The sequence below is a fragment of the Musca domestica genome, unplaced genomic scaffold (genome assembly GCF_030504385.1).
Source record: "Musca domestica strain aabys unplaced genomic scaffold, Musca_domestica.polishedcontigs.V.1.1 1, whole genome shotgun sequence".
Lineage (NCBI taxonomy): Eukaryota > Metazoa > Arthropoda > Insecta > Diptera > Muscidae > Musca > Musca domestica.
Window position 1 is genome coordinate 9347950 of NW_026712114.1, and position 26039 is coordinate 9373988.

The window sequence follows — 26039 nt, forward strand, 5'->3', positions numbered from 1 at the left end:
ATTTTTTTGCGTTTGTTTTTAAGAATGACAAATAATCTCCTAATTGGAATGGCAAAACAAAAATCCCCAAAAAAATGTTAAAATTTATTGGGATGTTGTTTTGTTATTCTTCAAAAAAAAATCTCTACTTTCTGCGTTCTATTTAGGCTTTTTGTAAATGTGTGTTCTAAGATGTTGTTTTTCTATTTGATATTTTTTTATAAAAAAAAAAAATCCCACAATGGGAATGATAGTTTTGTTTGTTTTTATTCTACGATTAAAACAAGTTCGTGCAACCACAATGGAAATTAACATATTTTAATATGCAATTTATAGTGTACATCACCCGGCATCTTAAAGATGATTAATAAACTTATTTTTGTTTTTAAATACAAGCATGTAATTCATTAATAAAAACAGGAAATATGTCTATAATAAGGGGAATGGGAAAAACATAAAGATTATGAATAAAAGTAGTTATTAAATATCAACAAATATTTTATAAAAAAAAAATAACAAAATAATAATTAATTATTAAATAGTTCTGAAAGATGATTCTGTGTAATATTTTGTAATAAAATCAATAATTAATTATACTGTGCAACACAAAAAATGGACTACAAGAAAAATCCGCCAGTTTACGAAAGAATAACTAAAAAATAAAAGACAGTGTATTGGTATTTTGAAAGTTTACATCACAAAGTAACCAAAATATAGGGGCAAATTCCCCCTCATCGAAAAGTTTTTAAAATTTTCGTTTCTAAATTCTAAATATCTATTTTCTTGAAAGCAAAGATTCCAAGGTATATAGCGTATTCGGAAATATTGCTAATAACAGTGTAAGGTTTATTTTTGAGTATTATTTTAACGCTCAAACGAGTAATCGTCCTTGGGCCAAACAAATGTTGTTTTGAAAATTTCATCTCAATCGGATAATAAATGCGACCTGCATTTTGTTCACAAGAATACATGGACATATGAACGGACAGACGGACGGACATGCATAAATCAACTCAGAAAGTGATTCTATGGAGATCATCAAAAGTAACTATGGGTCTATCTCACTTCCTTCTCCATGTTACAAACAAATGCACAAATACATAATACCCTTATCACTATGTGGTGTAGGGTATAAAAATATTTTCGAGAAAAAATTTTTCTTTTGTCCTCATAATCGGCTTCGTCTGCAGTTTGTTCCATCCTTCGTAAATTTTATTAATATTTATACTTAATATTTTTTTCATAATTTATTTTATTACAAACTCCATTTCACTGGACAGCTTCATTTTTAAAAATGTGCTTTTGTTATATGGAAATTAAAAATATATTTTTTCTTTCCAAACCACATTCTCTGTGACACTGAACCACCCTAATATTCAAATAAATAAACTCAATTGCAATTTTGCATCTATAATTTGCCATCAAACTTGTTAAACGCTGTAAAAACGTTCGATTAACTTACTAACAACAGTAGTTCACTTCACCTTTTTTTTTAATTCACAAAGGAAGTCTGATCTACCTTACTTGACAGACTTGTTTGAAATGGTGGAGGTTTTCGAACTAATACACATAATAATTTTCTAATATGTATACAAATTCTAGAATAATTTCAAATGCAATTCCCATAAAAAGCAATTAAATTTTATTAATATTTTATTTTCTCATTTTATTTGTTTATTGCAGAATTTACTTACCTCAATCTACGATGGCTGGCGGGATCTTATGGACAACAAATCGGATCCTAGAACGAGAGATTGGTTCCTGATGAGTTCACCATTTCCCACAATTGCCATTAGTATAACATATGCATATATAGTTAAGGTGAGTACAAAACATATTTGAAACCAGTAAGGAAAACCTACACCTACACCACTATGCATACCCTACACCACTATGCATATTTAGTAGAGCTCTCTTAAAAGGTTTATACAGGGCATTTCAGAGCTGTATGAGATATTTGGTACAAAATCAAAATCTATCTAATTCTATCCTGCATTTTACGAACTATAAATATCTCTGAACCTGGTTTCTCCAAATTTGACGTATTAGCTTCTAGACTGAATTCGGTCTTATGTACGAAAATTCATGCCATTTGGGCTGATATTGGCCATTTGATGCACAATTAACGCGAAATCGGATGAAAATATATATGGGAGGCATATTCAAATCGGAAGAGATTTTAATAAAATTAAAATCAACTATTTTTGGGCTTTATCTGATATCTGGTACCAAATATCATTCCTGTGGAGTGCATTTTACGAATGTGGGGGACTTACAGACCAAATCGTATGAAAGATATATATGGGAGCTATAGCTATATCTGAACCGATTTTTACTAAAATTGGTGTACTTGCTTCTAAGCTGGTTTCAGTCGGATTTGCCAAAATTGATGCTATTACGGCCATTTGGTGGTCAATCATCCGAAATCGGATAAAGATATATATGGGAGCTATATCCAAATCTGAACCGATTTCGATAAAATTTAAAACAGCTATTCCTGTGCTCCATCTAATACCTGGTACCAAATATCACGGTTGTGGATTGAATATTACGAATGTAAGGGACTAAAACACTAAATCGGATGAAACATATATATGGTTGCTATATCTATATCTGAACCGATTTTCACTAAATTTGATATACCTGCTTCTAGGCTGAATTTGGTCCGATGTACTAAAATTCAGTCCATTTGGACTTATATCGGCCATTTGGTGCACAATTAACCCGAAATCGGATGAAGATATATATGGGAGCTATATCCAAATCTGAACCGATTTCAATAAAATTACAAACAGCTATTTCTGGGCTGTATCTTATATCTGGTACCAAATATCATTCTTGTGGAGTGCATATTACGAATGTGAGAGGCTTAAACACCAAATCGGATAAAACATATATATGGGAGCTATAGCTGTTTCTGAACCGATTTTCTCCAAATTTGTTGTATTTGTTTTAAGGCTAATCTCGGTCACATGTGCCAAAATTCGGGCCATTTGGGCTAATATTGACCATTTGGTGGTCAATTAACCCGAAATCGGATGAAGATATATATGGAAGCTATATCCAAATCTGAACCGATTTCGATAAAATTTAAAACAGATATTTCTGTGCTCCATCTAATACCTGGTACCAAATATCACGGTTGTGGATTGCATAGTAGGAATGTGAGGGACTTAAAGATCAAATCGGATGAAAGATATATATGGGAGCTATAGCTATATCTGAACCGATTTTCTCCAAATTTGATATACTTGCTTCTAGGCCGAACTCGGCTGGGTGTGCCAAAATTCAGGTCATTTGGACTGATAGTGGACATTTGGTGCACATTTAACCCGAAATCGGATGAAGATATATATGGGAGCTATATCTAAATTTGATCCGATTCTCACCAATTTCAATAGGGTTCGTCCTTGGGCCAAAAAAGTATTGTTTGGAAAATTTCATCTCAATCGGATAATAAAGGCGACCTGCATTTTGTTCACAAGAATACATGGACAGACGGACGGACGGACAGACGGACTGACATGCATAAATCGACTCAGAAAGTGATTCTATGAAGGTTCTCAAAAGTAACTATGGGTCTATCTCGTTTCCTTCTCCATGTTACAAACAAATGCACAAAGACATAATACCCTTACCACTATGTGGTGTAGGGTATAAAAACTAAAATTTCGACGAAGGTTATATAATTGTATCCCGAAACTGTTAAATTTCGTTTGCCGTGTACAAAAATTACGAAATATGAAAGAGAAGGTCTAGAATTCTAAAACTCGACATAGTTTGACAACAATGTCTGGGCGTTTAAAATTTGTGCCAAGAAGGTTACTCAAAAGTAGGGTGAAGCCCGCTATGAAGAATGACACCCATGAAAATTTTGAGGACTCCTGATCTATTCCGCGCACTTGGTACATTTTGTACATTTTTTTATTCCAAAAGTACGATATTTGAAATTTAAGTAATGAGATTTATAGCTGTAAGTGTACCATTAAGTACATTTAGGTAACATCTAGTAGGATATATATAACCCGTTACCATAAGCCCACCCCAAAAGTGTTCCTCATACCAAATGTCAGAGCTTACCAATCTCTCAAAATTAATGTTTCGGAACGGAAAGTGAACGTAAAACTTTTCAAAACATCCCCAATTATGGTGACCCTCTTTGGTCACTATTGGTACTAAACCCAACGGGTCACTCTCCACAAATGATGTATATTTGTATAAATTTTTAAAACTGTAGTACATTTCAAAAATGCTGACTCTTAATCAATAAAAATGACCATTTTGGTACCTTATAGAACTTTCTGCACAGAAAAAGCGAACCCCATAGAAAATTGTATAGTCTTGATCAGCATAAAATTCTATATCGATTTAGATTGATAAAATTTTACTCAAAAGTATATTATGTCTGCAGGACTTTTGGTAAATGGGCCATGTAGGTTCACGTTATAGTATAGACCCCATATAATGCTACCTCCCTATTTTCGGTATTTTGATGATTTAAGCTACATTATTCTCCGGAAATGTCTCAAATTTTGTATTGGAAGTTCGTAATAGATACTACAGCCTAAGATAGAAAATTGTCTGTGAGGGCTACGTCTTCGTTTACCCCCATATAATTTTTATACCGTACACCACAAGGTGGTCAGGGTATTATGTCTTTGTGCATTTGGGCAAAATTAAACGAGATAGACCCATAGTTCCTTTTGATGATCTGCATAGAATGCATGCATGATCTGAGTCGATTTATGCATGTCCGTCCGTCCGTCTGTCCATGTATTTTTGTAAACAAAGTACAGTTCGCATTTATTGTTCTATCCAGATGGAATTTTGCACAAGTGATTTGTTTGGAACCTATTGAAATTGGAGATAATCGGTCAAAATTTAGATATAGCTCCCATATATATCTTCGTCCGATTTGCCTTTTATTGTGCACCAAACGTGTAATGTCAGGCCGAATGATATGGCCGATACAACCAGATTAGGCCTGAAAATAAGTATGCCAAATTTTATCGACATCGGTTCAGATATAGCTATAGCTCCCATATATATCGTTCAATCGACTTGTTATTTTTGTCCTCCGCAGCCGTAATTGCACTCTGTAAGAACAATATTTTGGGAAATATATCAAATACCGCTCAGAAATTCATTTGCTAAATTTTATCGAGATCGGTTCAGATTTGTATATAGCTCCCATATATAACTTCGTCCGATTTACCATTTATTGTGCACCAAACGTCTAATATTTGTCCAAATGGAATGGAATTTGGCACTTACGACCGAATTGAGTCTAGAAGCTAGTATGTCAAATTTGGTGAAGATCGTTTAAGATATAGCTATAGCTCCCATATATACTGTTCATCCGATTTGTTATATTTGTTACCCACAGCCGTAATATGCAGAAATATCTTTGCCAAATCTTATCGAGATCGGTTCCGATATGGATATAGCTCCCATATATATCTTTATCCGATGTCAAATTAATTGTGCACCAAATGGGTAATACAAGTCCGAATTTAAAAGATACAAATGCTTCGGCATATTCAGTCCTTTGAACTTTAAATTATAATCATAGCGTGTTATGCTGAGCTCTACTAAATTAGCAAAGTGGTGTAGGGTATCATAAAGACGGCCCCGCCCGACTTTAAGACTTTCTTTACTGGCTTTTTTTTTTTTTGATGATTTTAGCTACATTATTCACCGATTTTTTTTAAATTTCGCAGTTTAAGTAAGTTGTCTATGCAGGTCCACGTCGTCGCATAGACCCTAATATAATGGCTACATTCGGTATTTTTAAGATTTTAACAGAATTTTTAACGGATTTTATTTTTCTGAAAATTGTCAAATTCGTTCCAAATTGTGGAGGGTATTCAAAGTTCGGAACGGCCAAACTTACAGCCTTTTTATTTGTTTGTTTTTTTTTTTTTCTTAATTACCTTCTGCAGCTTTATTCTGTTATCTCCCTATTTTAAATTTTTTCTACTTCTTCGAAAATTTGCATACCTCTACAAGCTATTCTAGAACTTTAATTGCCTTACAATGTTATACAAGCACAATTTACAACTTAGCTTATCCATTTTTCTTCTGCCTTTCTGCTACATGACCCAACTGTCAAGATGATAATATATGTTCTCTGAAAAAAAAACCAAAAATGCGTTTTTTCAAGGTTAAAGGATTCATTTGCGCATCTTTCACTCGTGCACCAGGAAATGGTCAAGAACAAAGGCTCCAAATGACTAGAACTAGTTTAGCAGAAAAAAAATAGCAAGAATCTGCCAGAACAAACGTAAATACATAGGGTGGTCATTATATTTTATGGCCAATTAACCATTAAACCAGTATACCAACCAAACAACCAACCACAACATGGAGGCTGCTCATATTACAACCGGCAGATTTAATCAGGAACAACAACCTGCCAATATCTGCTAAAAGCATCATTGGCTTGTTTACAATCGAAATGCTAAGTAGTAGTGGAGTGAATGACGGTGTGATTGGTGGTCGATTATGTTGCCACAATGCAACAAAAAATAAAAATAAAATTGGGGACATGTTTCAGTCAGGACTAGAATTGTTCTCGTATAAGTGCTAGCTGCCGATAGTTTTGAAAAGTTAATGAACTGCATTTCAGGGGATTCCTTCTTTGTCTCTTTATTGTAGACTCCATGATGATAATAAGAGTAGATGTTAATCTGGAACCGGTTGTTTTATTGTTTCCAAATGGGAGAAGCCTAATCGAGACGACCAGCTTTTATTTGTTGATTAACCACAAAGAGGTAAGGTGGTAATTATGCCTTTGTGCATTTGTTTGTAACATGAAGAAGGAAGCGAGGTAGATCCATATTTACTTTTGAGGATCTTCATAGAATCACTTTCTAAGTCGATTTATGCATGTCAGTCCGTATGTCCGTCCGTCCATGTATTTTTGTGAAGAAAATCCAGGTCGTATTTATTATCCGATTGTGATGAAATTTTGCAAACAATATTTTTTTGGCCCAAAGACGAACCCTATTGAAATTGGTGATAATCGGATCAGATTTAGATATAGCTTATATCTTCAACCGATTTCCGGTTAATTGTGCACCAAATAGCTAATATAAGTTCAAATAACCTGTATTTTGGTACATTACACTGAATTCTGTCTAGAAGAAAGTAAAACAAATTTGGGAAAAAATCGGTTCAGATATAGCTATAGCTCCCATATACATGCTTCGTCCAGTTTGGGGTTTTAAGTCGCTCACATGCGTAATATGCACTCCAGAGCAATGGTATTTGGTACCGGACATCAGATATTACTCGAAAATACCTCTGTCAAATTTTATCGAGATCGGTTCAGATTAGGACATAGGTCCCATATATATCTTTATCCGATATCAGGTATATTGTGCACCAAATGGCTAATAAGAGCCCAAATGGGCTGAATTTTGGTAATCACGACTGAATTCGTCCTATAAAAATTACTTCAAATTTGGTGTAAATCGGTTCAGATATAGCTATATCTCCCATAAATTTGTTTTACCCGATTTAGGGTTTAAAGTCTCTCACAAGCGTAATATACATTCCACAACAATGATATACGGTACAAGATATCAGATACAGCTTTAAAATAAGTGTATCTAATTTTGTCAAAATAGGTTCAGATTTGGATATAGCTCCTATATATATCCTTACCCGATTTCGGGTTAATTGTGCATCAAATGGCCAATATAAGTCCAAATTACCTGAATGTTGCCACATCCGACCGAATTCATTCTAGAAGCAAGTACATCAAATTTGGTTCTGATATACCTATAGCTCCCATTTATATGTTCCATCCGATTTGGTGTTTAAGTCCCTCACATTCGTAATATGCAATCCACAAAAATTATATTCGGTACCAGTTATCAGATACAGCCCAGAAATGCCTCTGCCAAAATTTATCAAGAACGATTTCGATTTTTCTTTTTAATTTTATAAATTGAAAGCAAAAAATGTCGGAAATAGCATCAAATTTTAGAATAAGTTTAGATTTGTTCGAATTGGTCACATTGGGTACGAATTATAGCCTTCAATGGGACAATGAAACCGTCACAAGCTGCCCGAATGTTGCTCTGCGGTATTTTGGTCCATTCCCGGCGAAGCGCTTGCTTGAGGTGATCGACACTTTGGTATTTTTTAGTGCCAAACTTGCTTTCCAAAATACTTCAGACACAATAGTCCAACGGATTATCCATTGTGCACTGGAGATGGAGCGAGGAACCTCATTTTGTAACCATGTTTGGGTGGTGCGTGCTGAGTGCGATGGTGCTGAGGCCTGTTGGAATGTCCAAGGTCTGCGGCCAAAATCTTTGCGTGTCAAAGGCTTTTTATACACCCTCCAGAATATTTTCGCGATAATATTCGGCATTTATTCTGATACCAGTCGAGCGGAGAGCGACCACCTGCTATTATTGCGGCCCACACCATCACCATGGCCGGCGCTTGAATTCTGGTGGCCAACCGAAGGTGCACATTTTCAGCTGACCTCTTTTGCAAGTAAACACTATCATTTTGTTTATTTACAAACTGCTGGACAACGAATGTTTCCTCATCGGAGAAAACCAAATTTGGCAGTTCACTACTTTCGGCTAAGAGAAGCAATTCTTTAGCTCTTTTGCGTCCACTTTCTTTCGGTTGCGGTGTAAGTTCTTGCGCTTTTTGGAATTGCAATAGCTTTACCCCGATCTCATTTTTCAATATTTGGAATATTGCGATATGTTCAACTCACGAGCCATTTTTCGAGGCGGGTTTCGATCTAGTCGCTTTTTTCCTTTTCGAACCATTTCTGCTGATGTTGCTGTTTTTTTTCGTCCACTTCCTTGACGTCGGGCTACGCTACCAGTATCACGGTAACGAGCGATGGTACGAGACACAAAAGATTTATTCACATTTAAATGCTGGAGTGCTCTAACGATAGCCACTTGTGGTTTTCCAGCCAAATCTAAAGAAATCACACTATCACGCTTGAATTCCATCGCGAATAACTTTTTTTTCTGGATAATTCTCATCAAAATGCTTTTGTACGCTTGTAAACAATATAATAAGCTGTCACAGGAATAATTTCAACAGCTGTCGGACGAGTGGCTTAGAAATGACAGCAGTCTGAAGTTGGTTACAGTTTTTTCATCTCACCATGTATTCTAGATCAAGTTCCAATGTGGGTCTCCAAACAAAAAAATTGTGTACAAAAAAAAAAACAAATATTATTAGTTTTGGTTCGTAAAAAAACTTTTTTTTTTATTTTCAACAAATTTGGCACTTTTCTCGAATTTGCTTTGTTTTTTTACAGTAGCCAATCCGTCAGATGTGCTAAAATTCAATAAATATTCTAAGAGGATTTGATAGTATTCGTTTTGCATATAAAAATGTCAATTGAGTTTGTCATTGGTGACATTAAACTCTTTGAAATCCTTGACTATTTGAAATGGGACCTCAATACATTTAAGATTATATTTGATATCTAATGGAATATTTTCCTCATATATAATGGATATATAGATTTCTTTTCTTTGGTGTAGAATATTTTGACTTATTTCGATCCCATTTAAAGAAAGTCTTTAACCTAATTTGGAAAAAAAAAGCACAAAACCCCCATTGGTGACTAGCACGAGCATTAAATTTTCCGATGAAAATAATCCTCGAATTGTTATCAATCAAATTCCCGAAGAGGTTGATTCCTAAAATAAAATTGCTTCTATGAAATCTTAATATGAAAGAGGAAAGAACTGGCCCCCTATATTCTGGTTACTTTGCGATGTGATCTAGGCCATAAAATATTGATGAAATCATAACATAGATATTATATTTTCCAAAACGTCTATAAAATGCAGACATTAAAACCTATTTTTTTATTTGTAGCAAAGAAATTTGCCAAAAAATTAGGGTGTGAATAACAAGACCACACCTTGGTCTTTTGTTTGCCTAAAAAATCCCTAATATATTCACGTGTTTTTATTTTTTCTTAAATCAAAAACAATGGTTGGTTTTTGTTTTAACTTGTTCAAATTTTAAGCGTTTGTGTGAATTGGAGACAAAATTTTGCATAAATGAACTAAATATTTGTGTTGTTAATTCGCGATAATTTTTCTAGCAGCGGTCGATGACTTGGAAGGTATCAATTTAAGAAAATAATTCAGGTCAAGTTGAATGAAGTTTTTTTTTTTTTTTTTTTTTGATTAAATAGATTTAATAATTAATAGTCTAATTAAATTTGCACGAAATATTTGAGCTCAACACAAATCAAGCTTTTTAAAGTTGAAGCGTCTTGCTACATAAAAGCGAACAAAAACAAAAAAAAAATAATAAAACAATAAATCAAGTAAATTTACAATAAAAAAAGAAGGCGACAACAAATGTCCCAAGGTGCAAATTAGTTGTATGGCCAGCAACAATCATATTTTTTACATCTTTCATTATCTTGGAGGTCAAAATATGAATGATAAATACCATTAAATAAAATATTCGCCGACAGAAATAAAATATGAAACTCCTAAATTATAAGCTGTTACAAAAATAAATTATCCAAAAAAAATGTTGAAATATATATTTTTTGGAAATGTGTACGAAAATTATTTAATGCTACACAATTTTGTTCAATTTGGTCTTGAGTGAGAAGATAGTGGCAGGAATCTAAAATTTGGTATTAAGGTCGCTGTTCATGTGTTGCCTGGACATAATTTCCCAAGTGTGTACTATAATTGTACGAAAAGTACTAAACAGTACTATATTTGATATTGAGGTATCTCTTGATATCTGCGATTGAGATATAGAGGTGGTTTTAGAAATGTGTGCTATAATTAATCGAAAAGTACTAAATGGTACTTATTTCTGAACAGATTTGATCTATATCAATATCTATGAGATACCAGAAAATGTGCGTAAGGTACGATACCAGGTATTTATGTATTCCACATCATCTAATTCGATAAAAAAAAATTGAGATATGAAATATTTAAAGAGAATCGAACATTTATTTCCCCTTTTAGGCGGATCATTTTTTTTTTCTTTTGTGAGGGTTGTAGTTGTTCAAAATATTGACCACTTTGTAGGGGAGGTACCAGAAGGAGTGAGCCAATACATTCTATCTTCACACCAGATATTATGTTGGTAGAAATATTGGTATGTGAAAAATTTGAAAAGAATTTGACGCTTATTTGGCATTTTATGAACATTTTGGTTATTCAAAATTTCGACAACGTTGTGGGGGGGAGGTACTAGAAGGAGTAAACCGATATATCCCATTTATACACCAGATCTTGTGTAAATAGAAGTATTGGGATTTGATGAGTTTGACAGGAATTGGATAATATTATTATTCAGTATTTTGACACCTTTGTGGGGAGGTACCTGATGGAGTGGTCCTATATCGCCCATTTCTGAACTCGATCTAACTTTGACAATAATTTTACGATGGACGACATCGGATACTCCCTTTGAGAGTTATCGTGAGACAGACAGATGGCTGGACGGACATCTCTAGATCGACCCCAAATGTCCTGAAAAATAAAAAAATATTTTTATAACGAAATCAACAATTCGTTCCTAAAATTTATTTTAAAAAATGTTCTGAAATTCTTTTGAAAAATCTCTTAAGGAGACATAAATTCTGCCATTAAAAATCCTTTAAAAAATCTCTAAAAATATCAACAAATCTGGATTTGTACCTGCAATTTCTGTTAAAAAAAATATCCTTTGCCATTCATCATTCTTTCCCTGAAGTTCCATGATTTTTGTCCTAAAGTATCTTTAAAGGCGTCCTTAAAAATCCTTCAAATCAAAAGTTATTTTAAAATATATTCTGAAAAAAATCATAAATTCTGCCACTAAAAATCCTTGAAAAAAAGCTCTAAACAATCTATAAATCTGAATTTGTACCTGCAATTCCTGTAAATTACCAAATTATATTTACCATTCATAATCCTTTACCTGAGGTTCCATGATTCTTGTCCTAAAATTTCTTTAAAGTCGTCCTTAAAAATCCTTCAAATCAAAAGTTATTTTAAAATATATTCTTCAATTTCTTTTAAAATTCATAAATTCTGCCTCTCAAAAAATCTACAAATCTAAATTTGTACCTGCAATTCCTGTAAATTACCAAATTATATTTACCATTCATAATTCTTTCCCTGAAGTTCTATGATTCTTGTCCTAACATTTCCTTAAATATGTCCTTAAAAATCCTTTAAACCAAAAGTTATTTTAAAATATATTCTGCAATTCCTTTAAAAAATCATAAATTCTGCCACTAAAAATCCTTGAAAAAAGTTCTCTAAAAATCTAAATTTGTTCTGCAATTTCTGTAAAAATATCCCCTAAAATTAATAATTCTTTCCCTGAAACTCAATGATTCTTGTTGTAAATTTTTTCCAAAATGTCCATAAAACATCCTCCAATTCGAAAATTATTTTAAAAGATGTCCTGAAATTCGTTTCAAAATTCATAAATTTAAGTTTAAATCCTTAAGAATTCATGAAAATACTTTAAAAAAATCTCTCAAAATATCTGCAAATCTGAATTTGTCCTGCAATTTCTGTAAAAATATCCTTAAAAATCCTCATTCCTGTCCTGTACTGGAATACTGGAAGTACTGGAATACCCTTAAAAAGGTCCTTTTTACCTTAATGATCCTGAGTCGCTTAAAAATCAACGAAATTTTCTCACATTTAAAATTCCGAACTTGCTTTTACACTAAAAAAAAACTTAAAATTCAAGCACTGATGTTGTATTTAAAATTATTTTGCAAAATTCAAAATTTCGTCCCTGAAGTTCCTTAAAAAAATAATGTCTGATAAATATTGTTCAGAATTATCTACAGAAATTCATCATTCTTTTCATTCAACGAAAATTTCCTAATTACCCATAACTAATGAAAAAATGTTTCCTTTTTATTTTCTTTACAGATTTTGGGTCCAAAACTAATGGAAAACAGAAAACCCTTTGAATTGCGCAAAGTTTTGGTCGTCTACAATTTCCTACAGGTCTTGTTCAGCATGTATCTGTTCTATGAGGTAAACAAACGAATTGGAACACGTTTTCTAGATGGGAACCAGTTCCGCATAAAATCAATAATAAACTAATGGCAAATCCATTTGTTTTGCAGGCATCAATTGGTGGTTGGTTAAATGGCTATAGCTTCACGTGTGAACCTGTCGACTATTCATATTCACCCAAAGCAATTAGGGTAAGTGAGATACGAAAACAAAAAAAAACAAAAACCACTCGAAATATTTTAGAACATTTAAGAAAGTTCCGATCTTCAGTGCCAAAGAAAAGTTAAATATTGAATCATGATGATTTGCGTATTTCTTTGTTTTATTGTTGTATTTAAATTTTAGTAGCGTCTTTTAACAAATTAGCATATTTTTTGTGGTAAAATGAGCAAGCAAGCCGCAAGTTTGTGATTAGCTGATGCTTTTGATATTTGGGTATATCCGCTTAAAACGTTGATGGCACAGTCGTCACGCCGTCTGCTTTACCAAGAAACCGAGCCTTAGGCAATAAAAATGACACACCAGAAGATTTGGGTGATCATTTCTCTCCAGAATCGTTTGAAGAAAATTGGGAAGGGGGGTGTAAAGATAGAAGTTCAATAAAAAAAAGTTGTTATTGAACTTTGATCACCATAAGTCTGAAAATAATAATAATTTTCAACACGTGTTTCTGCATGGATGAATGGGTTTGAAGATCATATAACGTGGATATACTTTAAAGGGCAAATAAATAAAAGAATGTTTTAAAATAAAATATTAAATATTTTTAAGATATTTTTTAAATATCAAAGCCATGATTTTTTTTATAAAATTAAAAAATATAAATAAAATAAAAAAATATTTTAAAAATCCACGTCCATAAAAAAAACATTTTTGATATTTCTTAAAAAAATATTTTCAAAAAATTATTATTTTTGTTGGATTTTTTTAATAATTATTTGTAATATTTGTGATTATTTCAATAATTAATTTTAATATTCGTGGATTTTTTAAAAATAATTTTTAATATCCGTAGACTTTTAATATTTGTTGTTTCCCTCCACACTACAGAGGGTATACAGGGTGAGGTAAAAAAACTGCAACAAAGTCAAATGCCACAATTTTCACATTTTTTATTTAATTTTATTGAATGAAAGCAAAAAAGGTCGAACATAGCATCAAATTTTGAAATATGTTTAGATTTTTTCGAACTGGCCACCTTTGGCACGAATTATGGCCTTCAAACGGCCAATGAAACCGTCACACGCTGCCCGAATGTTGCTCTGTTGTATTTTTGGATATAGGAGACCACTATTTCTGGTACCTCCATCAAAACAGCTCAAAATTTTGAATAAGCATGAAGCTCCTAAAACAGGAAAATTGAAAATATAATTCTTTTCAATTCGACACATAGCAATGTTTCTTTCAACAAAAGAGCAGGTGTGTAGATGAGATATATCGGACCACTCATTCTGATACCTCCTGCACAAAGGGTCAAAATTTTGAGTAACTATGAAGTTCATAAAATGAAAAAATAGCATCCGATTCGGCACATTTCAATATTTCTACCAAAGAAGTATCAGGTCTATTGATGGGAAATATCGGACCAATCCGTCTGATATCTCTCCCACAACAGGTCAACTATGACTTTCATAAAATGCAAAATGATTACTTTCAAATTCGGCACATTTCAATATTTCTACCAGAGGAGTAGCAGGTGTAAAGATGGAAAATATCGGACCAATCTCTCCCACAACAGGTCAAAATTTTGAGTAACTATGACTTTCATAAAATGCAAAATAAGCATCCGATTACATTCAAATTCCACACATTTCAATATTTCTACCAAAGAAATATCAAGTGTCAAGATGGGAAATATCGGACTACTCCTTCTGGTTTTTTGGTCAAAATTTTGAATGACTATGACTGCATAAAATACAAAATAAGCATCCGATTACTTTTAAATACGGTACATCTTAATATTTCTACCAAAGAAATATTAGGTGCGAAGATGGGAGATATCGGGCCACACTCTTTGGTACCTCCCTTACAAAGATGTCAAAATGTTGAATAAATATGGCTGTCATCAAATGCGAAATAAGCATCCATTTAATTTTAAGCTCGGCACATCTCAATATTTCTACCAAAGAAGTATCAGGTGTGAAGGTGGAAAATATCGAACAACTCCTTCTGGTACCTCCCCCACAACTGGTCAAATTTTTTCTTCACACCATCCCACACATCCTAATATTTCCCTTAATACAAGGTCTAGCGAGAACATGAAATAGATTGAACCATTTCCTTTGGTATCTACCGCACAACGGGACGAAATTTTGAACAATTATAACTCTCAACAAATGCGACATAGACATCCGATTCTCTTCGATTTCACACATCCCAAATTTTTTATTAACACAAGATTTGGCGTAAAGATTTGATATATGGTCCTCTCCTTCTGGCACCTCCCACATAAATTGGTTACAACTTTATGTAACCAAAATGCTTACGAAATACGAAATAAGCATTTGATTCTTTCTAAATTCTATACTTCCCAATATTTCTATTAGCACATTATCTATAATATCTATATCATCCCCCAAATGGGTCAAAAATTTTGAATAATCAAAACGGTCATAAAATACGATATGAAGCGCCACCTCTTTTGGTATTACCCTCAAAAAAAGGTTAATATTTTCAATATTTATATCTGAGGGCTATAACATCCCCCAAATTGGTGCAAATTTTGAATTATCAAAACGGCCATAAAATACCACCCCTTCTGGTACCACCCTCAAAAATGGGTGAATATTTTCAATATTTATATGTGAGGGCTGAAGATATAAACAATGTGTTTTAATCGGGCTTCGAGAACTTTGTGATTTCAAAAAGCCAATGACTTATTTCAAAGATATGTTCACGAAAGCATACCAGCATCTAGTTTGTATAAGTTCTTCATCTTAACCTTCGACCCATCGAACCACCACTCACTTAGTTTATCCAAACCGAGATTTTCGTTTTTTTTTTTTTTTTTTGCATAGAAACAAAATAAATTATTTCACAACAACTTTACATAAATTATTAATGATTTGAAATTGTTACGTTTTATTTTTTATTCGATGTCAAACGAAAGTTTTGCATCATCTCAGGTTTTGCAAAAAATTAAAAATTATAATTTATTTTAAATGAAAATTATTATGTTTTTTTTTATATAACATGAGTTTGCAAAATTTTGTCACCCAGAGCCCGTATCATCGCCAGCATCAACCCTCCAAAACTCAGTCGAGATGATGGTCAATGACCATCACATCATGTCGTTCGATCACTTTCCGTGTCTAGGTGAAAGTCTTTTGACCCGAATTATAAATTTAAAATAAACAATGAAAAAAATATCGCGGTTTATATATTGATTTGGGTGATTTTTATCTGTTGGTACCAACAAATAGATGTCATAAATTATGTGCATAAATTATAAATTGATTGACAAATGTTGTGAATTACATAGATGTGAATTTATACTTATTTAGGTGTGATTTTTACATTGATTTAAGAAAAAAAAAATAAAGAATATATATTTTTCTTCCGGAAATTTCTTTAATAAAATACTCTTAGAAATTAACGATTCTGTATACGACATTTCATTAAAAATGTTCTTAAAAAAATTCATTTCTAAACTCATTTTTTACAATTTCTCGATTTTTTAACTCATATTTCCACGAAAAAATCCTTAAAAATTTTCTATTATGACCCTTTTTAAAAATATAAGAAAACCAACCATATTAACTTTCATTGGCCTTTAAAAGATTCCTTAAATGATATATTCTTAACAAAATCGCGATTATAAATGTTTTTAAAAGACTTTAAACAGTATCAGTTGGTTTTTCCGACAGATATATAGCCTACCTGATCTTGTGTTACTAAAAACATTGGGATGTTCCAAGTTTGAAAGGAATCGGATGTTGATTTCAAATTTTATTAGCACTTTGTGGGGGAGGTATCAGAAGGGGTGGTCCGTTCTATCAGTACCAGATTTTGCGTTAGTAGAAATATTGAGATGTGTAAAATTTGTAAGCGTTTTGATTATTCAAAATTTCACCCTTTGTGGGGGAGGTACCAGAAGTGCGAAATATTTCGTCTTCACATCAGATCTAGTGTTAATAAAAATATTGGGATGTATTGAGTTTGAAATGAATGGGAGTCTTATTTTGGCTTTTATTAGCTTCATGGTTACAAATGTTAACTCTTAGTGGAGGTGTTACAAGAAGGGCTAGTCCCTTCTATCCGTTCTCCATACTAGATCTAGTGTCAGTGAAAATATTATGATGTGCGAAATTTGAAGACAATTGGTCCTTTATTTTACATTTTATAATAGGCATAATTATTCAGAATTTTGACCGGTTGGGGGAGGTACTTGCTACAGCCCACTACATTTCCAATATTCTCCATTTCCTCACCTGACCTAGCATTCATAAAAATATTAGGGTTCACAAATTTTGCACAAAATTTAATGATCCTTTTTTGTTCTATACGCTATTATTATTTTACATTTTTTTCTGTGAAAATGTTGATCTTATGAGGTACCAGAGCAGTGGGCCGATATTGCCCATCTCGGAACTCGACCTAGGTTTGTTAATAAAATTACGATGTACCAAGTTTGGACCAAATCGTGTGCATCAACCAGCCGGTCAGACAGCCACCACCACCAGGCCACCCTAGATCGACATCAAATGTCCTAAAAGGGATTTGATCCGAAGTGACCTAGAATCTAAGATATATGCTTTATTCTGTGACTTATTTGTGTAGAATATTTGTTATTTTAACACCTTCCTCCTTAAACGTTATTTTATGTTACATTCAAACATCAACTCGAAAAAACCTCCAAGGAAAAATTGATCAAAAATAAGGGATTTTTTCGATTTCTTTTCCTTTTTGGAATATTGATGCCAACATTTTTTTTTTTTTTTTGGCATGCAATAGAATTACAGATTTTTGTTCTTTGGTTACTTATAGTGAAATTTGATGAAGAATATTTGTGTCTTTAACGTCATTCTTTAAAAATGATGCCTTGTAGGAGATTTGTGCATAAATTCACACCAAGTACGGCTTTAACCCTAAAATGTGTTTTTAATATATATGAATTCCTGGCGTCTAGGCTCTTGATGTCTTCTGGTACTTATAGTATAATTTAATGACGAATAATTTTATAGAATATTTTGAGTTGCTAAGATCCCGTTTGAAGGGATTTTTTTAACCTTGTTTTGAAAAAATGGACCAAAAAGACCCCTTTTTGGAGGGTCTTTTATCTATTATCTGCAATATTGCCGAAGACACTATAAACCCAAAATCAAGAGATTCCAAGGAATCTTAATCGGAAAATATCTAAAAGTGTGGTCTTGCGAGGTAACTTTGCGATGTAAACGTTCACAACTCCGATACACGTGTCTTCTGTTTTAAGCTATAATTTAATAATCAGCTGAAATTTCTCTGCAATTATTTTTTTTTTTTTTTTTGCTGCAGATAGCGATTCTTGTTACATGCCAAATGTCACAAATGTGAGCTGTGTCAATATCGATTAGCATTGCGAAAATATTTCAAAATGTGTAAAACCTTCAGCATTTCGAAGCTTTGTAAATAAAAAGACTAGAGAGGAATGAACTAAAACATAAGAATGTAGCAAAAACAATTATATATTTGATTTATTTATTTATTTTTTTTTTTTTTTTTTGAATATTGAAACATGTGAAATTTTTAAAAATAAAAAAATTAATAAAAAATGTGCCTATATAGATGAGCTTTCTGGCCGGGGATAGTTAGTTCTGCATTTGATGAAAAACTTATGTAATTTTGGAATATTTTTATTCTATGCTAGGATTCAAATACTGAGAATTCAAAGCTCCCTCAAAGCGCCAAATCCGTACTTTGTTCCATTGCAATACTATTTTTTTTTTAAATAATTTAATTACACAATGTAAACAAATATCAAACCAAGCCGTCACAACAAAAAAAAAAAAAAAACAAATCGCATGAATATAACTAAAATCAATATTTGGAATATCGGAATTTTCTTAGACAACTAGCCAATAAATATTATTATTTAATAATCACTATTATTAAACATTCAAGCATTGAATTACGTGAGAACAACAGACTTTTATTTGTATAGACACTTTCAATTATCTGGCATTTGTTTATTAATTAAATTCTTATTTTTTTCTCTCTATCTTTCATTACAGACGGCGCGTGGTTGCTGGTGGTATTTCTTCTCGAAATTCACTGAATTCTTCGATACCTTCTTCTTTGTGATGCGTAAACGTTACGATCAAGTCTCCACGTTGCATGTGATTCATCATGGCATTATGCCTGTGTCCGTATGGTGGGGTGTTAAATTCACTCCCGGTGGTCATTCGACATTCTTCGGTTTCCTCAACACCTTTGTTCACATTATCATGTACACGTACTATATGTTGGCTGCCATGGGACCCAAAGTACAGAAATATTTGTGGTGGAAGAAATATTTGACAGTGTTGCAAATGGTCCAATTCGTTTTGGTCATGATCCATTCGTTCCAATTGTTCTTCAGAAACGACTGCAACTATCCAATTGGTTTTGCCTATTTCATTGGAGCCCATGCCGTTATGTTCTATTTCTTGTTCTCCGATTTCTACAAGAAGTCCTATTTGAGAAGGGATGCCAAGGTAAGTTAAAGAGAGAGAGAGAGAGAGAGAGAGAGAAAAATACAAGTTTTGTTTGCAGGGTCATAAAGAAGCTTTAAAAGGGTTCTACTTTTTACAGAGTTTTTGAAACTCTTCTATTATTCAAAAAGGCTAACCAGGGTAACCTCTGAGGATTGTTAGATGTCCTTCAATTCAATAAAGAGTTTCACCAGAACTATTGTAAATCGAAAACTCTATTTGTAATTTGAAACATTTCAATTGTAATTTGAACATTTCATTCTGAATTTCGTTAAATTATTTTCGAAACTGGAATACTTCAATTGAAAATCGAAATATTCAATTTAAATTTGAATAATTTGAAGTGTTTCTTTCTATAAAAAAGCTTTTGCAATGTGTTATATTCTAATTCTAGCTTTGGTAGGGCTAAACACTCATCGACAAGCTTTCCAAGTTCTTCTATCAAAAAAAGAGCTTTTAATTGTCTTTCTCCATTGAAGAGTTTCAGAAGTATATTTTATCTATGGAAGGGATCCGATAAAGCTTTTAAATATTTCCTATCAATAAAAGAGCTTTCGAATGTCCTCTTTTCATAGAACAGCGTCAGAAGGCCATTTAATCGTAAAATATCCGTTGAAGAGCTCTAGTAGGGCATAAACACACATCGACGAGCTTTCGAAGCTCTCATATCAATAACATAGCTTTCGATGGTATTTTTTTTTTTCTATAGAAGAACTTCAGAAGGATCTTATCGATGGTAGGGTCCCAAAAAAGCTTTGAAGATTTTCTATCTACAATAGAGCTTTTAAATATCTCCACTTCATAGAATAGCTTCAAAAGGTCATCTTACCATAGAGTCCTATTCATATAAGAGCTTTCGATGGCGTTCTTTCCATAGAACTTTTTTAGAAGCTCCGTAAAAGAGCACTATCCAAGAGATTATCAGAAGAAGATGATCTTTAAATAATATTTTCCACCTTGAACTGAGCTTCTGAAAGTCTTCTATTCCAAAGAATGCTTCAGAAATAATTTTAAAAGAGCTTTTAAAGTTATTAATTTTTTAGTAAAGCCTAAGATTGTCTTCTATCTTTGAAAGAGCTTTCGATTACCTCCAATGAGAAGGTCTACCGACAGTAAAAAAACGTTATAATGTAAAAGAGCTTTAAAGAAGTTTTTCTATAAAAGCTTCTGAAGTCATTATAAAATATCTTTCGAAGGTCTTCTACCTCTAGAAAAGCAATAGATGAACTTATCAAGACATTCAACATTTAAAAGGGCAATCAAAGCTTTTCTTGTGTAGGCCACCCGTGGAAAATCGATCGGAACCTCTAAGCTTTTAAAAAAGACTTTCACTGAAGCTTTTTGACGAAATTTATTTGAAAAAAAAATGACATTTTTGATTATGACCTTTCTACTAAGTTTCTCAATGAAAAAAGCCTTATTCGAAGCTCTTCAAGAGCTTCAAGATCCCTTAAAGTCTTTTATTGATTTTTGATCCTCTTCTGCATAAACTTTTGAAGATTTCTTAGGAACTATCTCCAAGATCCTACATAAAAAACGACATCCGAAGTTTTTTCGTGAAATGAAGACTATCTAAGCTTTTATATAAAACAGCCTTTCTCCGAAGATCTTTCCGAAGTTTATCTATAAAAAGTAGAACTGTTCATCTATAAAAAGTAGAACTTTTTCAATATGGTATTTTTACTAAGCTTTTCAATAGAAAGTTGCCTCCTTCGAAGTTCTTCAAGATTTTCTATTGGATAGACGATACCTTGGGTCCTTCAATTGATTCTCCAAGAAAAACTGGTACCTTTGAAGATCCTTCATCCTTCCAGACCCTTCATTGAAACGACCTCCGAATTCATCTAAAACAAGTAAAAAAGTATCGGTCGGTTTTGCCGACAGATGTATACCCTCAGCCCTCTTCACCCTCTATGGAGTGGGTTTTTAAAAAATGGGTCAATATTGTTTATTTCGTATCGGAAATAGATAAATCAATTGTATAGAATCGCTGAGTTGTTTCGCAATTTATGACAGATAAAAGTATTAAAAATTGTGTCCCTTTGTGGGTGAGGTACCAGCAGGTGTTCGCAGATATATAGCACAACAGATCTGGTGTTAGCAAAAATGCTTGTATGTGTGAAATTTGAAGAGAGTTGGATTCTTATTTCGCTTTCTTTGAGCGTTATGTTTTTCAAAATTAGATTATTGCTTCCCTTTCTGTGCAGAAAATATATATTTTTAAAATTTCGACCATTTGTGGGGGAGGTACCATCTTTACACTAGACCTAAAATGATTGGAATGTGTGAAATTTGAAGACAATCGGACTCGTACATTACATTTTATGAGAGTTGTAATTATTAAAAATGTTTACCATTTGTGGGGGAGGTACTTGATGGAGGGGACCGATATTGTCCATTTTCACTCCTGACCGAGAACTGACGCAAATATTAGTATTTGCAAAGTTGGAGCAAAATAGGATTATCCTTTCTCTTTCTGTGCAAAAAATATATTTTTTGCAAATTTCGGCCTTTTGTGGGGGAGGTACCAGAAGGAGTGGACCGATATTGCTCATCTTAACACCAGACCTTCGGTTAATATAAATATTGGGATGTGTGAAATTTGAAGACAATCGGACTCGTACATCACATTTTATGAGAGTTGTAATTATTAAAAATTTTGACCATTTGTGGGGGAGGTACCAGAAGGAGTGGACCGATATTGCCCATCTCCGAACTCGATCTAAGTTTGACAAAGATATTACAATGTACCAAGTTTGGACCAAATCGGATACTCCCTTCGAGAGTTATCGTGCGCACCAGCCAGCCAGACGAACGGACGGACGGATTGACATCGCTAGATCGACTCCAAATGTTCTAAAACGGATTTGGTCCAAAGAGACCTAGGGTCTAAAACCGTTATTTCGACTAGGCACGTTTTGACCGTATCAAATGATATATACCCTCTGTAGCCATATGGCTGAGGGTATAAAAAGGTGACCTTCTCGGAAATGATCTTAGTCCTAAGCTTTTTACTAAAGCATTTTCTGTAAATAGAAGTTTTTCCCTGAAGTTCCTCTATAAAAAGAGGACCTTCTCTTATAAGGTATTTCTCCAAAGCTTTTCAATTAAAAACAGACATTCGAAGCTTTTCAGGGGTTTCTAAATTTCTTTTTTGATAGAAGATCTTTTCCGTGGATAGTATACCTTCTTCTAAATGGAACCTCTGCTGCCTTTTCTCATTCAGTTTTGCTTACTAATTTTTCTTCTCTCTTCCATCTTTCAGGAAAAATCCAGAAAAGCCTATGAAAATGGCCTCATGAAGGCAGCCATGGAAAATGGTAAACATGAAATCAATGGCAACACCAAATATGCCCAATCGATCAACAACAAATTGGACGGTTATGCCGAGACGACGAGACAGAGAATAATTGCTGCTGCTGCTGGCAAAAATTAACGCCCGGAGAGAGCAGGAAGCACGTCCATCAACCCAAGCCATTTTTGTTGTTCCATTTGCAGAGATACAAAAAGCGGTTTACTTCGTCTTCATAATTTATTAATTTTTTAATAAAAAAAAAAACAAAAAAACACACACCAACCCTCCCCCCTCCAAATAATTTTATTTAGTTTGTAAAGAAAAAAAAAACAAAAACACAATTAGATTTAAGTTTGTATTGATTAAAAGAAAAAGAACAAATGAAAAATAAGAGAAATAATTTAAAATAAAGATGTGGAAAGATGTGAAACTTAAAATACAAAAAACGAAATCACAAGTCTCATATGTATTGACATTAGAAACGTTCCGTTCTCCTGCCGTTTAACAAAAAAAAAAAAACAATAACAAGAATAATGCTCATTAGGAAAATATATGAAAAGAAGAAATTGAAATGTTGAAAATGTATGTTTGTTGTACATTTATTTATTTATTGTAAGGGTAGAGGAGGGATAAGGCCGTCAAAGACAGTATATCAAAATTCAGAAAGAAAAATTGACGCCTGACGCTTTCATTGTGTCCATAACATTAAAGGCCAATCAAAAGTGTAAACGCCATCTGAAGTAATATTCGAACACTAAAATATTGACAATCAAGTGGCAGAAAATCCATGGCGCACCCTTGTCACAGCTGATTATTAGACTAGCTGTCAAAAAAAGTATATAAACCAATATTTAATATAAAGAAAATAAATTTTGATCTTTAGTCTGATTTTGAAGGCTTTATATTGGACCTTTTCAAGATTCATGAACAGTCCGAAGACTTATTTTTTTTGCTTTCAAAATATTTGTTACTTTTTCATAGATTGAAAAAAATTCAATTAAGTTTTGACAGCTCAAAGAAAATCAGCTGTTCTTCTTGGATGACCAAATAAATGAACCCATGGTAGAAGAATATAGGTAGACGCATCGACACATCTGCTGTGAAAATGAACCAATTTTGGAATTGAAAATATTGAATGAAAAATTATTTAAATTTAATTTAAAAATTTTCGACATATAAATGTTTCCAAGCGTTGATGCATCTACCTGTATTCTTCTACCATGAATGAACCCCGAACCTATCTATACAATAATTTAAAAATGCGACATACAACAAAAACATAAAACAACATTTAATGACAAAATCAGTATCTACTTTTTTCATGCCAAAGAAATTTGCCCCCCTTTATCTGTGGTTACGGAAAGTAGCTGTAGTTTTGTCTCAAATTTTGCCCCATATTTCCTCTTTTTTCAAACGCCAGGATGAACGTTGTGCCTTTTTTGTAAATATTCCATCGATTTTTTTTTTCAAATAAAGAGAAATATAACAAAAAGCAAACAACAACAACAAGAACAACGACAACAAATCACTGTAATATTTTCTATTTTATTTTATTTTTTATTATTATTTTAATTATTTTTTTTTCTCTGTTAGAAGTCTCTTTTTATTTGTTGTGTGTAATGGCAACTGAAAAGGACAAAACGCTTAATTTTGTGGTATTTGCAGTTTAATATATATATTTTTATATTGTATTTTTTTTTTTTTTTTAATTTAACTAAGAAATAATTGCATAAAATATTTTTGTAAAATGCTGCAATATGTATGTAGTATGTGTAGTTGTTTAAGTTAAACGTTTTAACAAGTTAATGTGGCGAAATGCAATTCAATTAAATTTGTAATTTTGTTATAATTTCAAAAACAACTTGTAATACTAGATTTTTTCCATAGAAAATAAACGTTTTGAAGATATGAGAAAATGTGAGAAAAAAAGCGAAAACTTTTTGGTGTATTTTTTATTTAAAAAAATCCGTAGAAAATTGAAACCTCTTATATGGCTTATGTAGGACCACGAAGACGTGTAAATGTTTGTTATAGGCTGTAGTAACCATTAGGAACATTTTATACAAAAGATGAACCAATTCCGGTAAAAATGTCGCTAAAAATCATTAAAATAGCGAATATCGGGAGGTATCTTTATATGGGGGCTATATGAAAACGTGGACCGACATGGCCCACTTACGAATATTTTTAGCTGTAATTTTAATACCCTCCACAATTTGTCAATTTTGAAATAAATAAAATCCGTTAAAAATTCTCTTAAAATCTTAAAAATACCAAATGTAGCCGTCATATAAGGGTCTAAACGATGACGTGGTCCTGCATAGGCAACTTTTGTCATAAGGCATTACAATATTCAAACACGAAACTTGAAAAAAAAAATCGGTGAATAATGCAGCTAAAATCATCAAAGTACCGAATATCGGGAGGTACCGTTATATGGGGGCTATACGAAGACGTGGACCTGCACAGGCAATTTTCTGTCTTAGGCTGTAGTATCTATTTCGAACTTCAAATACCAAATTTGAAACAATTCCGGAGAATAATGTTGCTAGAATCATCTAAATACCGAATATCGGGGGTTACTGTTATGTGGGGGCTGTACGAAGACAAGAACCTGCATTTGCGATTTTTTTATGGGTCGTAGTAACCATTACGAACTTCAAATACCAAATTTGAAACAATTCCGGTGAATAATGTCGCTAGAATTATCTAAATACCGAATATCGGAGGGTACCGTTACATGGGGGCTATACGAAAACGTGGACCTGCACAGACAATTTTCTGTCATAGGCTGTAGTACCCATTACGAACTTCAAATACCAAATTTGAAACAACTCCGGTGAATAATGTTACTAAAATCATCAAAGTACCGAATATCGGGAGGTACCGTTATGTGGGGGCTATACGAAGACGTGGACCTGCATAGACAATTTTCTGTCTTAGGCTGTAGTATTCATTACGAACTCCATATACAAAATTTAAAACAATTGTGGTGAATAATACCGCTAAAATAATCAAAATACCGAATATAGGGTATTATCGTTATATGGGGGCTGTACGAAGACGAGAGCCTTCGTACCCAATTTTTTGCTA

General features: G+C 32.9%; 1 protein-coding gene across 2 annotated transcripts in view; it reads left to right on the forward strand.

Annotated features, from left to right (window-relative positions):
• LOC101897989 (elongation of very long chain fatty acids protein 7) overlaps window positions 1-24361 on the forward strand; it is a 98905-nt gene extending 74544 nt beyond the window's left edge. For both annotated transcript variants that reach the window (XM_059118616.1, XM_059118615.1), the window contains exons 2-6: window positions 1663-1800; window positions 12894-13001; window positions 13094-13174; window positions 19193-19654; window positions 22917-24361. In XM_059118616.1, the coding sequence (XP_058974599.1) occupies window positions 1663-1800; window positions 12894-13001; window positions 13094-13174; window positions 19193-19654; window positions 22917-23087 (960 nt within the window). In that variant the 3' untranslated portion in view covers window positions 23088-24361. The remainder of the gene's footprint in view (window positions 1-1662; window positions 1801-12893; window positions 13002-13093; window positions 13175-19192; window positions 19655-22916) is intronic.
• The last annotated feature ends 1678 nt before the right edge of the window (window positions 24362-26039 follow it).